The sequence below is a fragment of the Salvelinus namaycush genome, chromosome 12, assembly GCF_016432855.1.
Source record: "Salvelinus namaycush isolate Seneca chromosome 12, SaNama_1.0, whole genome shotgun sequence".
In the NCBI taxonomy this organism is placed as follows: Eukaryota; Metazoa; Chordata; class Actinopteri; order Salmoniformes; family Salmonidae; genus Salvelinus; species Salvelinus namaycush.
In genome coordinates this window covers 47,266,893-47,282,251 of record NC_052318.1, presented here as the reverse complement: position 1 = coordinate 47,282,251, position 15,359 = coordinate 47,266,893, and the positions used below count along the sequence as shown (strand labels likewise).

At 44.9% G+C, this 15,359-nt stretch overlaps 2 protein-coding genes across 2 annotated transcripts in view; one reads left to right on the top strand and one right to left on the bottom strand.

Annotated features, from left to right (window-relative positions):
- clk4b (CDC-like kinase 4b) overlaps nucleotides 1–15,359 on the bottom strand; it is a 52,293-nt gene that overhangs the window by 32,450 nt on the left and 4,484 nt on the right. The window lies entirely within an intron of this gene.
- Nucleotides 3,664–6,893, top strand: si:ch211-247j9.1 (rho GTPase-activating protein 24). Its single transcript, XM_039006182.1, has 7 exons — nucleotides 3,664–3,757; nucleotides 3,964–4,171; nucleotides 4,328–4,460; nucleotides 4,629–4,702; nucleotides 4,968–5,089; nucleotides 5,361–6,444; nucleotides 6,656–6,893. The coding sequence occupies exons 1-7, from the start codon at nucleotides 3,664–3,666 to the stop codon at nucleotides 6,891–6,893; spliced, it is 1,953 nt and encodes a 650-aa protein (XP_038862110.1).

Below are 15,359 nucleotides of genomic sequence, written 5' to 3'. Positions count from 1 at the left end.
ATCAGGGAAACTGGGCAGAAGGGGGTGGGGGTTCAAATACAGCATTGATCTTTAATTGAATCTCTCGCATTCTCCTTAATTGCAAGCATTAACATGTTACAGAAAGATATTAACTGTATAGGAATGCCTGGGAGAGGTCGTCTGGATACTGGACAGCTGAAAAATTGTCAGATGCAAACAGATTATAATTTTTTGGGTGGTGGAAAAAAATCACATATTGGATGGAAACCTACTTTTTTCAAAGAGAAATAAATACAAAAATAGACACAGAGAGAGAAGAAGTGAGGACTTCAGAAGACCATGGGAGTATCTCAAATTGGATTTAATTTAATTTGATTTAATTTACCTTGTCCTTGATTGCAGCCTATTTGTGTAGGGCAAGCTATTAGCCCGACAAAACCAATGAGATCAACAATCGTGGCAAAATTTATCGTCAAGCCTATTACTTTTTTCATAATTATTAGGCTATTTGATGTGTAATTGTTTTGAAAAAGTATATAAATAGCAGCTAAATACTGTATATAGCTATAGATAGTAGGTTAAACTGCATAATGAAACAATCCATAGTAAGCTAGTGTTTTGAAGGTGGACTGACAATTATTTAAGTGATAATGCCAGAGAAGCCGGTGTTTGGAGGATATTTTGGCATGGGTGTTGTCAGACCCGAGACAAAGTCGAGGGCCGGCTAACCTTGCCAATATATCCTCCAAACATTGGCTTCGAGGGCATTATCACTTTTATACAATGGGTTACTAACTTATTCAAATAATGATTGACATATTTAAAAAATATATATGTTATTTTGATGAATTCATTCATACTATTTCATCCTTCCATAAGATATAGTCCCGACACAAATATAGGGTTGCTACCCAAGCCAGCTGGTCATTCGTTCTATCGGTTTGGTTGCCAGAGATGTGACCCAGTCGTTCAGTCTTTTTGTTCTGTATTTATGGATGAACAACCAATGTGAAACCAAAAACATACGTTCCCACAACTTCCAAAGAACCAAATGTGGTAGTTACCCAAAGAGTAGGTCATTCAGAACCAGCAATCCCTAATTGGCAAGCCTGGTAAACTCAATGGCAGCATTGGGTTTACCAGCATAGCGAACTAGCATATGCAACAACTCTGCAAAATGTGTCCTACCCGGTTGGAAAACAGCAACGAACATAACACGATAGCACCCCTTCTGTGGGCAGAGGGTTCTTGAAATTGAACATCCAATAAACACTTAGCTGTTTCTGCTAATACAAAATTCTCCAGACCTCAAAAGGAGGCGTGACAACAACGTGATTTTGAGGTATGGATACGCAAGACTATCCAGAGAGGGGCCAGCTCCCCTTCAAGCCACATCAGCCTCAAAGTACAGGGTGGACACTGGGTGGTTCCACCTAGAGGTCTGAAATCCGAGCACAGAAGCACAGAGGGTGTACCCACGCGCAAGCACGCACGCACACACAGATTGAGCTGAGATAGCCCATGAGATGTACAGGCCTTGTGCTGACTTCCCTTATGTGAAGAAATATTGATCCTTACGCACAGACCTGAGACAGGCATTGGAAGAATGACTTACATAACCATCCTTTAACATTTCCATCAAAGAACGACAACATCAGGCCATAACAGAGGAAATTCACTGGGTCAAAATACTCCCTGTTGTGCTCATAAAGACCTAAATGTCCTTAGATTACTGTTGTGCCTATCACAGGAATCTCACCCGGGAGCCTGGTCAATGCACAGCAACACATTTCACAAGAGAGATTAACATTCCCAATGAATTCCCCGCACCACTCCGGAGCAGTTAGTCCTTACTTCACTGAGCCTATTGCCTCTCTCCGACACGTCCTTCAGGAGAGAGATTTTCACAGATTAGAGGCCATCATGGCTCACTGAGGTCGTACACCCACCTCTTTAACGTCCAGCTAATGTCCAGCAAGAGAGTCAGAGAGCCAGACTCAGCTGGGGCTGGGGCTTATCAGTGGCCAGTTTAGCCCCATATAGTCTTGGACCACAAGGGGTGGTTCATAATAGCTCAGTGGAAAATTACTCTATTAGGGGCTGGCTGCCTGTAGGCAGGGTAGTATGCTAGGACAGAGGGGAGTGGGGGTACAAAAAGGGTTCAAACTCATTTATTCTTTTGTCAATCTGTGACACTGTTCTCCCTTGTTAATGATTCCCGGCCAGGGAGAGATAGGAGATACAGAGGGTGCCGGTGCCACCTTGGCCATGCTCCAGTGAGTATGGTGGGGAATAGTTTGATACAGGAGGGAGGTGGGGTAGAGACTAGAGGGGTGGAGTAGGCAGGGGCCGGGGAGGGGGCCGAGCCAGGCTAAATAAAAGAGAAAGAGTCCAAGACAAAACACTGTGTACTTGTTCTTGTGGTGGGATCGTGGGGATCTTTGAAGGAACCCTAAGGACTACGACCTGAGGAAACAAACATAATCTAATTGGTGAAAAAGAGAGCATCTCAGGGGGGGGACTGAGAGTGTATTGGACAGGGAGGGATGACACTGGCTGAGTGAAAACAATGGCACATTCCTGAAGCATGAGGAGGATTGGATAGGACAAGGAGGGAGAGACACCTGCCGCAAGGACATAGCTTGCTAAGTGGTGCTAACCAAGCACAATTACTGCTGGACAACGTTGGAACACTAACTTAATCTCTTCTGGGTGGGGAGGGAATAATATACTCCCTGTGGTTGTCACAGTCGTCACTTCTACAATAACATGGACACCTTCTTCTAGGAGAGCTGGTTGACTCTTTTGTTAACACAATCCAGGTTGAGAGTGGTTCCTCTGGATGTTCACTGCTCACCAGATTGAGTTCAGTTAAGCATCGTGGAAGGACTTGTGCCCAGGGAATCAAGGCTGAGGTGAGCGTGAGAGGAGCTACTGTACAACTGCCTCCTCGATACTCTTTATCTGCATTCAGCAACAACGTGTGGAGGAACTTTTGAAGTGGAAGTGAAAAGGACCAGTTTAATCAGTTGAACATTTAGTGTTGCCGGACTCTCCTATCTACTGTTAAATCATTATCTTAGGAATCTAAAGAGGGGAACTTAGCTGCCAAAAATAAAGATGGGATTTTACTTTCCAAAGTTCAACATCCCGTAATACATTTTGATATGGCTCATGTTCCCATGGTTGTTCTATTCATTGGGATGGTTGCTCCATTCCATGCCTGAGTGATTGTGAGTTTGTGATATGTCATGTATGTCACAATGCTTCTTCTTGTAGGATGACATTCTTTCCACTGGAATGCTAATTCATCTGATTAGGTCACATAGTTGAGCTCAAGGACCATTGTTGGGCATCGACAAGGAATGTCTCTGCCTCCTCATTTCTTGAGTCATCAGAGCAGGGAGCCTTATCTGTTTACCTGAACAAAGAAAAATGAGGAGGGAAGAGGAGGAGGGAGGGGGAGAAGAAACAGAACACAAAGTAGCAGACAGGAGAGAGTTTCCAAAAAACAGAGAGGTAGATAGGGGTGGGCCGCTTGGGAAAGAACGCAGTGGTCTCAGCAGCGCCGAGACATTTGAGTCCTCTCATAATCCCCCATCAAACAGCCGGACTGGCCGGAGAGGAGAGAGGGGAAGAAAAGAGGTGAAAAGAGAGAGAGATTTGGACGGGGAGAAAATAAGTGTGAAGAGAACAGAGAAGATGCCGGAGAACAAGGCAACAGTGTGCAGGACCAGCAGCTACCTGTCCCACCCTGCTTACAGGAAGATCAAGCGGGTGCTGAGCTTCAGGAGGCGTGAGTATCTCAGGCCCACAGAGACACACAGACACACAGACAGAGCTGTAGTGTGAGGCAGGCTGCGTAAATAGGTGGTTTGGAGCATGGAGGGTTCGAGTCCACTTGTCTGAAGAAGGGAAGCTCCCTGAACCATCAAACTCACACTCTATCATCCTCGGCTTATTCATTTAGCCTGGGTGATCTTACATTCTCTCCACCCCCAGGCGTGTTTGGCCAGCGGTTGGAGGAGACGGTTCTGTATGAGCGGCGTTACGGCGTCCATATGGCACCTCTGGTGGTGGAGCAGTGTGTGGACTTCATCCGGGAGCGGGGTCTTCTGGAGGTGGGGCTGTTCCGCCAGCCAGGCCAGGCCACGCTGGTCAAAGAGTTGCAGGACGCCTTCGATGCTGGGGAGAAGCCCTCCTTTGACAGGTAAGAGCTCTCCAGTCAACACAAACAGAAACACCACAGTTGAAAATGAAATTAGACCTATTGTCCAGCTATATCTGTATGTACCGTTATGCGTGCCCCCATACGGTGGTAGAGATGTGCTGTATTTTAAGTGTGTGTGTGTATTTGACATCCTAGCAGTACAGACGTGCACACCGTGGCGTCGCTCCTGAAGCTGTATCTGCGGGAGCTGCCAGAGCCACTGGTGCCCTTCTCCAGATACCAGGACTTCCTGGTGTGTGGCAAGAACATCTCCTCTGAGAGGAAGCAGGTAAGTCTCCATCCAGCCGCATCGGGCACGCCATCCTGAGATACATCTGATGAACAGAGAGAGACATAACACAACCACCATCCTCTGATCTAAAAGTTCTAAGGAGAAATGTAATTGATCAAGTCCAGAGATGGTCCTTACAACAATATCTTGCCCGGTGTCCCCAAGGGTTTGAAAGAACTACAGCATCTTCTTCATGAACTTCCAGTGGCTAACTTTAACCTGCTAAATTACATCTGCCAGTAAGTCTACAATTGACCTGTCATTCATTAGCAATTATCTCACATCAAGATAACATCAAATCTGCATACAACATACCTCCCTTTCAATGCACTTTAAATGCAATACAAATATAATTGTTTGAATCACTAGACGTGTCGCTTACAACATACAGTACAACATACATTAACATCTGTTCAACCAGGACACATTTCTGTATGTTATGTAGCAGCTGTGACAAAATCGACCCTGCCCAAGTCACATACGGATGAATCACTGCCAATACAGGTTTTTGAACGAAGTCCAGTCCTATTCCAGCAGCAACAAGATGAGCACCCAGAACCTGGCTACTGTTTTCGGGCCTAACATCCTACGACCCAAAGCTGAAGATCCAGAGAGCATCATTGGAGGTGCGTGTGGGCATGTGAGAGTGTTGTTCAGAAAAAAGGACATGAATCAGAGATAGCCTACAGATATAGAGCCAGACAGAGACAGATATAGACCGATAAAGATAGGGGCTGTGTCTGTCTGTCAGTCTGTGTCTGCCCGGGTGGCCTTGAGACAGTGTTTATATCAACACAGTGTTGCGTACACGCTGAGTGCCATGTGATGCTGTTTGTACGTTGTTGGTACTGTATGTGTCCGGCTGTGACTCAGTGTGTCCGTCCTTCTGTTCCCCAGGGGCAGCCGTGGTGCAGCAGCTCATGTCTGAGCTGATCAGGGAGCACCAGTGCCTTTTCTCCAGGGAGGGGGGAAACGTAGACGCCCCCGGTTCCTCACGACCAGATTCTTACCCCTGTCATAGATGGAAAGGAGACCCATTCGAGGGGGCACACACCCAGCCCACTGCCCAGGCCCAGTCGCATGACTCCAGGCTGGGCATAACAGCCGAACACCTCCTACAACAACAGCTAGCCCACCATCCTTCCCCTTGCTCCCGCCAGCTCTCCCTGCCTCTGATTGCTGAGAGGAGAGTGTCAGCCCAAAGCCCGTGTGAAATCAGTTTAGCCCCACACCTGTTCAACACAGACCACCAGCAGCCAGCTGAGGGGTTCTCTCCAGTGATCCCTGCTGTTGGGTCTCTATACCACAGATACACCCCGTCCCAGTCAGAGTCCCAGCCCCCTGAGACAGCACCCAGCCCCCACCTTCACTCTCACCCTGCCTCCTCACTCACAGCCTCTGCTTCCACTGTGACAATACAGGCTGACCCAGACCACAGCAGCATGCTGCCCAGTGCCTGGACAGGCCCAGAGGGTCCCAGCTGGGCTGCAAAGCAGGGGACTACTGGCACCAGTGGAAGCAGTGAGGCTCAGGACAGCACTCTGTCTGTCTATGACAACTTGGACACACTCCAGCGCATTGATGAGGTGGCTGCTGATGGTGGTGTGGGCAGCACTGCTGGTCCAGTGGAGGTGGAGATGGAGGCGGGCACGGCAAGCGTGGCAGACACCAGCAGCTCATGGTCCTTCTGTGAGATTCTGCCCCTGGACGATAGTGGGAGTGGTGTGGTCAGAGCTAGCCTAGGACGGAGGTCCACCAGGTTCCACTCCTTCAGGACTGACCCAGGAGAGGACCTCCATTCTAACTCCCTAGCCTCCTCCTCTGTCCCTACTGATGCCCCCCTGAGCACGGGCAGCTCGGAGGTCTTCCTGCCCTCTGACCCCCACGGCGCCCCGGCCTCCCAGGCCATGTACTGTCTCCTGGCTGGCCTCAGACAAGAGATGGCCAGGCAGAGGGCTGAGTTCGAGGCCAAGATCCAGAGGTAATGGAACTGTGAATAAATCACAGCAATGCTTCAGCAGTCCTTTTCAAATGTCCATATATAGTCTATATACAGTCTTCAACATGTGTCAGGTTACACTAACATGATGTGATGTTGCATGTTACATTCTGGATCACAGTCCTGTAGTACCACCAGAGTAAAAGCTGTGTGTGTATAACTCCTTGTCCCCCTTTTCTCCTTGCTCTCCCAGGTTTGAGCTGCGTAACGAGGCCCTCCATGGGGAGGTTGTGGGACTGCGGGCCAGCCTGGCGCAGCAGCGCCGCTGGTACAGTGTGGCCGAAATCAAGATCCGCAATGTGGAGCGTGCCCGGGCCGACGCCGACCGCCGCAACGCCACGCTGCAGATGGAGATGGAGCAGTTCTTCGACACCTTCGGCGAGCTGAGAGCTGAGGCCAGCAAGAGCGAGCGCATCGTACAAAGCTTCTGATGGCCAGTCAAGATTAGCGAAAGATGACACTATCAGAGCACTACAAGAGCAGCATCAGGACCATGCAATCACCCGTGATCTGAATGGAATATAGAGTGAACTGTCTGTTGCCATGATACATCCATATTGGATTTGTCTCATAATGATCCATTCTCGAGGATGGTTCTAAGGAAAGCTTTGAGATGGAACCAGCTGGGATGGACAACTCTGCTTGGATGTCTTGGACATAATGTAGTTCAACCAGACACATTGACAACCAGAACAGAATGAGATGGAGATGACGGAGAGTAACACAAGCTGTTGAACTCACTAAATGTTTCTATGACTGAATTGAGCCCTATAATATACAGAATTAAAGCTTGGAGATTGACACTTACTGGATCTATAATGGAATGGATTGGCTGACAGCTGGGGGTAACAGACAGCCACAGACGCAATCAGTCCATCCTGAGCCACATAGGAAAAGTACTGAAAGAGATGTTGAACACAGTGATCATCTAGAAAGTAACAGAACAAGCCAATGGAGCAGGGATATTCAAATGTTACCCTACGAGGTCCGGACTACTGCTGGTTTTATGTTCTACCTTAAAATGAATTGCACCCACCTGGTGTCCCAGGTCAAAATCAATTCCTGAATAGAGGGAAATAATGAGAAAACCCCCCAGTAAAACTGGCTTCGAGGTACAGATTTGAATTTGAGGGCCATAGAAAAGAAATGTGTGTAATTGCAGAGAGGATGTACTATTCCCAATCTTTGACAACATCCCACATCCATTTAGGCACCGTGTGAAAGCTGATCTTAAATATATTCTGATTTAGTGCTCTCAAGCATTTGGGTAATGTTCTGAGTTTGTCTAATAGTCTAAGAAAAGACGAATGTTTTTTCCCCCCACTGCTATAATTATGAATGATGATATAATTTGGGACCCATCTGAACACCTTTCCACCTTGTTATGACAGAACAGGCTGAGTAACACCTTTCAACAGATGTCTTAAAAATACAAGACATCAAACCAAATTGTATTTGTCGCTTCTTAAACAACAGGTATAGACTAATAGCGAAATGCTCACTGATGGGTCCTTTTCCAACAATGTAGAGATAAAGATGAAGATACATTTTTTTTAAACAGAAACAGTGACCCAAGGAAAAAAAACACAGTGAATAGGGAATAACAATAACAAATAAAAGTAACATGGCTATATACAGGGAGTACCAGTACTGAGTCGATTTGCAGGGAGGGGTACGAGGTCATTTAGGTAGCTATGCACATATAGGTAGGGGTAAAGTGACTAGGCAACATTATAGATAAGACAGTAGAAGCAGCGTATGTGGTGAGTGTGTGTTTCTACGTGTGGATGTGTGTGGGTGCTATGCGTGTTCGTGGCCGTATGTAGTGTGTGTGTGTTGGGATGTCAGTGTAAGTATGTGTAAGTCAGTAGAGGCTGGTGGTAGGAGCTATAGGAGGATGGGCTCATTGTAATGACTGGAATGGAATAAATGGAACGGAGTCAAACATTAGGCTTCCATATGTTTGATGTGTTTGATACAGTTCCATTGATTCCATTCCAGCCAGTACCATGAACCGGTCCTCCTATAGCTCCTCCCACCAGCCTCCACTGGTGTAAATAGAGTCCAGTGTGTGCTCGCATAGAGTCAGTGCAAGAGAGTTAGTGCAAAAAGGGTCAACGCACTTAGTCCCGGTAGTCATTTGATTAGCTAGTTAGCTATCTTTTTTAGCAGTCTTCTGTCTTGGGGGTAGAAGCTGTTCAGGGTCCTGTTGGTTACTGTCTTGGTGTACTGGTACCACTTGACGCTTGTCCACCATTGTTCTTGTAGCCAAGAAAGCGAAGGTAACTTGACTAAATGACTATTGCCCCACGGCACTCACTTCTGTCATCATGAAGTGCTTTGAGAGTTAAGGATCATATCACCTCCACCTTACCCGACACCCTAGACCCCCTACAATTTGCATACTGCCACAACAGATCCACAGATGACACAATCGCTATCGCACTGTCCTATCCCATCTAGACAAGATGAATACCTATGTAAAAATGTTGTTTATCAACTACAGCTCAGCCTTCAACACCATAGTATCCTCCAAACACATCAATAAGCCCTGTGCAACTGGGTTCTGGACTTCTTGATGGGCCGTCCCCAGGTGGTGAAGGTAGGCAACAACACCTCCACTTTGCTGATCCTCAACACGGGGGCCCCACAAGGGTGCGTGCTCTGCCCGCTCCTGTACTCCCTGTTCATCCATGACGGCATGACCACGCACGTCTCCAACTCAATCATCAAGTTTAATCACCTGATTACCAGCAACGACAAGACGACCTACAGGGAGGAGGTGAGGGCCCTGGCGGAGTGGTGCCAGGAAAATAACCTCAACGTCAAAAAAACAAAGGAGCTGATCATGGACTTCAGGAGACAGCAGAGGGAGCATGCCCCCATCCACATCAACGGGGCCGCAGTGGAGAGGGTGAAAAGCTTAAAATTCCTCAGTGTACACATCACTGACAACCTGAAGTGGCCCATCTACACAGACAGTGTGGTGAAGAAGGCAAAACAGTGCCTCTTCAACCTTAGGAGGCCGAAGAAATTTGGCTTGGCCCCTAAGACCCTCACAAACTTCTGCAGATGCACCATTGAGAGCATCCTGTCGGGCTGTATCACTGCCCGTTACGGAAACTGCACCATCCACAACTGCAGGGCTCTACAGAGGGTGGTGCGGTAGTCCAACACATCCCTGGGGGCGAACTGCCTGCCCTCCAGGACATCTACAGCACCCGGTGTCACAGGAAGGCCAAGAAGATCATCAAGGTCCTCAATCACCCAACCACGGGCCTGTTCAGCCCGTTACCAACTAGAAGGCGGAGACAGTACAGGTCCATCAAAGTTGGGACCAAGAGACTATCTATCTCCAGGCCATCAGACTGTTAAACAGTTACCAATCGCCTGCCACCGCCCAGTAACCTGCCCTGAACTTTAGCCACTGTTACTAGCCGGCTACCACCTGGTACTCAACCCTGCACTTAGAGACTGCTACCCTATGTACATAGTCATTTAACACTGGTCACTTTAATAATGTTACATACTGTTTTACCCACTTCATTTGTATATACCGTATTCTAGTCAAGGCCTATCTTATATACACTGCCCATAATATACTGCCCATAATGTCTATACACACCATCATATATATATATTTTTTAATGTCTTTATTTATTTAACTAGGCAAGTCAGTTAGAAGAACAAATTCTTATTTACAATGATGGCCTACCCCGGCCAAAGCTGGGCCAATTGTGCGCCGCCCTATGGGACCCCCAATCACGGCCGGATTTGATACAGCCTGGATTTGAACCTCTTGCACTGAGATGCAGTGCCATAGACCGCTGTGAGCCATATATATAAAATATACGGTATATATAAAATAACATATATATTCCGGACTCTGACATTGCTCATTCTAAAATGTATATATCTCTTAATTACTTTATTTTTATTTTGGGGTATTGTTTTATATGTCAGGTATTACTGCAGTGTTGGAGCTAGGAACATAAGCATTTCGCTACACTAGCTAAATATGTGTACACGACAAATAACATTTGATTTGACTATGGCGGTCGGAGTTTTAGACAATTTACATTGATGTAATTTAGCAGACGCTCTTATCCAGAGCGACTTGCATATATGTTCATACTTTCCCCCTCTGTACTGGCCCCCAATGGGAATCAAACCCACAACCCTGGCGTTGCAAGTGCCATGCTCTACCAACTGAGCCAAACAGGACTTTTTATTTATTGGGCCTTCCTCTGACACTGCCTGGTGTAGAGGTCCTGGATGGTGCTTGGATAGCTAGGCCCTAAATGATGTACTGGGACGTACCCTCTGTAGCGCCTTGCGGCCCGGTGCCTTGCAGTTGCCGTACCGAGCAGTGATGCAGCCAGTCAAGATGCTCTCGATGGCACAGCTGTAGAACCTTTTGAGGATCTGAGGGTCAATGCTAAATCTATCTTATGTTCAGAACCTTTGATTGTTTCACACATCTTTCACCCCTAAGTCATTCATGAAAAATCAAAGTTTTCAGTGAAATACGAAGAGCACATTTTGTTTCGCCTCCAATACAAGATAATGATAGGCTCAGATAATCAGATAATGAAGGGCTCACAATTGTCATTTTAACTACCATTTAATCCAATAGCAACAAACACAGGATACACATTTCAAAACAGTACTTAAAGTGCTGAATAGAAAGAATAGTAGATGGTAAATATTATTTTACATACCGTATTTGACTATAATTTGACATGCACCATTTTATTTATAAATGTATCCAATGGCAGGTTGTGAGCATGCTGAGAAATATGTCAGTCTTAGTTTTATTATACTTATACAGTACATACTCAGGACAAATAATCAGAAATAGGGGTATTATAAAGCAGTTGGCTACTGTAAAAACCTTTTTGCCCCATGCAACATTGTAGAAGATCACATTTTCAACTGATACAGTATCGCCTGTCTCTGCTTGAAATTCATCAGCTTATAGTGTATCAAAGAAATTCAGATAATGAGTGGAATATATTATTTTATACAATCGGTGGTTCTAATCCTGAATGCTGATTGGTTAAAACCACATTCCAGCCGGTGTCTATTCCACAAGTTACCACCGGCTAAATCCATGACGTTAAAATGCCTATTCACTCTGTTCCATCTGACTGCACAATCCACTGTCTCATCAGTCCAGCCAGGCATTTTATAAACTTGATCTCCACTATAAAAATCATCTAGACATTATCTCACAGATTTGTATACATCATGCTGTCTGTCTCTCCGACATTTGTAACATTTGTAACAATATTAAAATTCGATCTCCAACTGTCCCATAGTAATGAACGTGTCGGATGTATCTAAATAAATGTCACTAGAAAACAGCTTAAACAAATGCAAATGCAGTTACTTTGTTGTTTTCTGGCTGCACTGTTTGACCTGACTGTAAGTTAGCCGTAGTTGGCTAGCTAGCAAGCAAGGGATAAGAAAGTTGCCAGCCAGTACGGCAATAGAACATTTAGAACGAACGACTGGGCTGCAACCATAGATACAGAACAAAAAGACTGAACGACTGGGTTGCAACCATAGATACAGAACAAAAAGACTGAACGACTGGGTTGCGTCTCTGGCAACCAAACCGATAGAATGACCAGCCGGCTTGGGTAGCAACCCTAGATTTGTGTCGGGACTATATCTTGTGGAAGGATGGAATAAATTCATCAAAATAACGTTTTTAATGAAAATATGTAAATAATTAATTGATTATGTTAGTAACCCGTTGTATAAAAGTGATAATGCCCTCGAAGCCGGTGTTTGGAGAATATATTTGCACGGTTTGCCGGCCCTCACGAACAACACCCATGCCAATATTTCCTCAAAATACCGGCTTCTCAGGTATTATCACTTAAATATACAACCCAGTTACTTCAGCAGTGCATTGTACACTACAATATAATTCCAAATGGCAGCACATAGTGTCCTATTGAAGCACACGGACTAATGGAGAATGGTGATGTAGTATTTACAGCCACATCCATATATGATTTTGTTTTACCTTCCAACATACATTTATGTCAAATTGATACATTTATGAGGTAAAAATATAAAAATGTAGTGTTCAGCAGTTACCAAACTATACACATTAACTAGGCACTACATAATTTTGGTTCAGGAAGTTATCATTTTGAACAGTTAATCGTATTGTTAGCGAATAACAAGACAATCATATCGAAACTAAAGGGAATATTTCCTTTTGAAAGCAGATACTTAGAATGAATATGTATCCAAAATGATTTGGTGCAGTGAACAAGTGACTTTGTGAATTTGTCTGTCGTACTCATCAGTCAGTTGAAAATGTGCTTAGAGTTTTGAAACATGAGCCATTCTGATGATCTGTTTAGATGTTTGTGCTTAGAGTTGTGGAAATGTGCCACATACTTGTGAAAATTGCACCCGAAGCCTTTGGAAAAAAACTGTCGGAGCCATCAGAGACATGAATGGCATCACAGCAGAGAACTCTCAAGCAGTGCAGATAGACCAAATGAACAGTTTCTACCACAGGAGGTTGGTGGCACATTAGTTGGGGAGGACGGGTTTGTGGTAATGGCTGGAGCATAAAAAGTGGAATGGTATCAAATACAACATATGGTTTCCATGTGTTTGATGCCATTCCATTTGCTCCCTTCTAGCTATTGTTATGAGCAGTCCTCCCCTCAGCAGCCTCCACTGGTTTCTACCTAGGGTGTATAGATTTTAGACTAAGTATCTACGTCTTAAAGACATTTGTTAAACAAGTTTGATTGTGTTAAACAGCAACCAGGCAAAGTGTCTGTATTGATTGTTTGATAACAAAAAGAGAGAGAGAGAGAGAGACATGAGGTAACAGACCAGCAGGGTTTGTTCAGTATGATTCGGAACCTTATAAATCACAGGTGTCAAACTCATTCCACGGAGGGCCGAGTGTCTGCGGGTTTTCGCTCCTCCCTTGTACTTGATTGATGAATTAACATCACTAATTAGTTAGGAACTCCCCACACCTGGTTGTCTAGGGCTTTATTGAAAGGAAAAACCAAAAACCTGCAGACACTCGGCCCTCCGTGGAATGAGTTTGACACCCCTGTTATAAATGATGATTTAAGAGTCGACCTGCCCCATCTCTTAGTTATAGCTTACAGGAGCAGATTTTCAGACTCATAATTCAGATTTTCATTATACAGTAAAATACACAAAACACAGAGACACATAACCTCACTCTATGTCCCTCACACATTCAGTGGAGGCTGCTGAGGGGAGGACGGCTCATAATAATGGCTGGAATGGAGTAAATTCACTCCATTCCAGCCATTATACTCTGTTCCAGATATTCTTATGAGCCGTCCTCCCCTCAGCAGCGTCCACTGCACACATTAGATTCACTCACTGAAAAAACAATAACCCAGACAAAAAAAGCCCTTATGAGGTTGGGCGGCCAACATTGTGCAGGATAACGGCAGAGTGGTGTGTGATCCATCCCCTTTATTGCATCCATACCCACTGGGCAAAAACTGGTTGAATCAATATTGTATTCACGTCATTTAAACCAGGAAATTCAATGTGATGATGCTGACTCAACTTGGAAAACAGATTAGATTTGCAAAATGTAACAATGACAATGTCTGTATAATACACTCTGGTCAAATAAGAAAATCCAACGGGGTAAGATAAGAGAGGAATAAAACAGACACAGTAGACAAAGTGTGCTTAGTATTCATAGAGGAGCACCACTAACTTCTGATGGTTATTTTCCTGACTTTACTATTGGATGAAAAAGCTGAATCTGAGGTTTTTCTGATACGGCACACACAATACAACAGGACAGGTAGACATATAACCAACAAATATGAGGTCTATTTTGCTCAAGGTAAAACACAGCTCGCTGCACATTGATTGTGCAGATAACATTCATGATGACACAGTGTGGATTGCTTAAGGCAAGATGAGTAAATATACAGTGTGTGTGTAACGATTCCGTAACCACAGACGCTGGGAGACGGGAAGCAAGTACAGGGTGAGCATATAATAAGACATTTCCATGAAACTGAACAAGAACAGCGTCTGGACAAGAGAAACAAAACAACATCAATGCAGACACGGGAATGAAACTGAGGAAATGACAGATATAGGGGAGGCAATCAATGACATGATGAAGTCCAGGTTATTTCAATGAAGCGTTGGTGAGCGTAACAATGGTGACAGGTGTACGTAATGATGAGCAGCCTGGCGAACTCAAGCGCCAGAGAGGGGGAGCGGGAGCAGACGTGACAGTGTGCTCAGTCGGGAAGCCTCTTTTTAAGGGCATCAATGTCCAGAATCCTCAAGATTACCATTTCCATTTGGTCTTGCCAGTGTTGATTTTCAAGTCCCAAGAAAATGTTCAATGTACTCTCAAAAATACATGACATATTGTATCCGCTTTGATTTGCACACAAAATGGCAGTTAATGGCCCAGCATTAAGATGGCTCTGGACACCAGTATTGGAGTGGAACGGGACAGTTCTAAATCATGCAGCGCGTTATGTCACGATCGCAGATTTTAGAGAAACAACAAATGTCGGTACATATAAGTGTCGTATATCGGCTGAAAGCTTAAATTCTTGTTAATATAACTGCACTGTACAATTTACAGTAGCTATTACTGCGAAAAAATGCCATACTATTGTTTGAGGAGAGCTCCTAACACAAAACACTTAACGCGATAGGTTTGATAAAATGTGTACTTACATTCTGAAATCTTGCTCTGATCTATCATCCAAAGGGCCCCAGAGATAACATGAAGTGTCGTTTTGTTAGATAAAATAATTTTTCATATCCTAAAAAGGTCCATATAGCACGCACGATCGATTTTGTATTTCCACTCGTTCAATTTGCAAAGAAAA

Coding starts and splice junctions, on each gene's coding strand:
- si:ch211-247j9.1 (XM_039006182.1), top strand. CDS start 3,664: ATGCCGGAGAACAAGGCAACAGTGTGCAGGACCAGCAGCTACCTGTCC. Junction 4,461..4,628: donor TCTCCTCTGAGAGGAAGCAG/GTAAGTCTCCAT, acceptor GGTGTCCCCAAG/GGTTTGAAAGAACTACAGCA. Junction 6,445..6,655: donor TTCGAGGCCAAGATCCAGAG/GTAATGGAACTG, acceptor TTGCTCTCCCAG/GTTTGAGCTGCGTAACGAGG.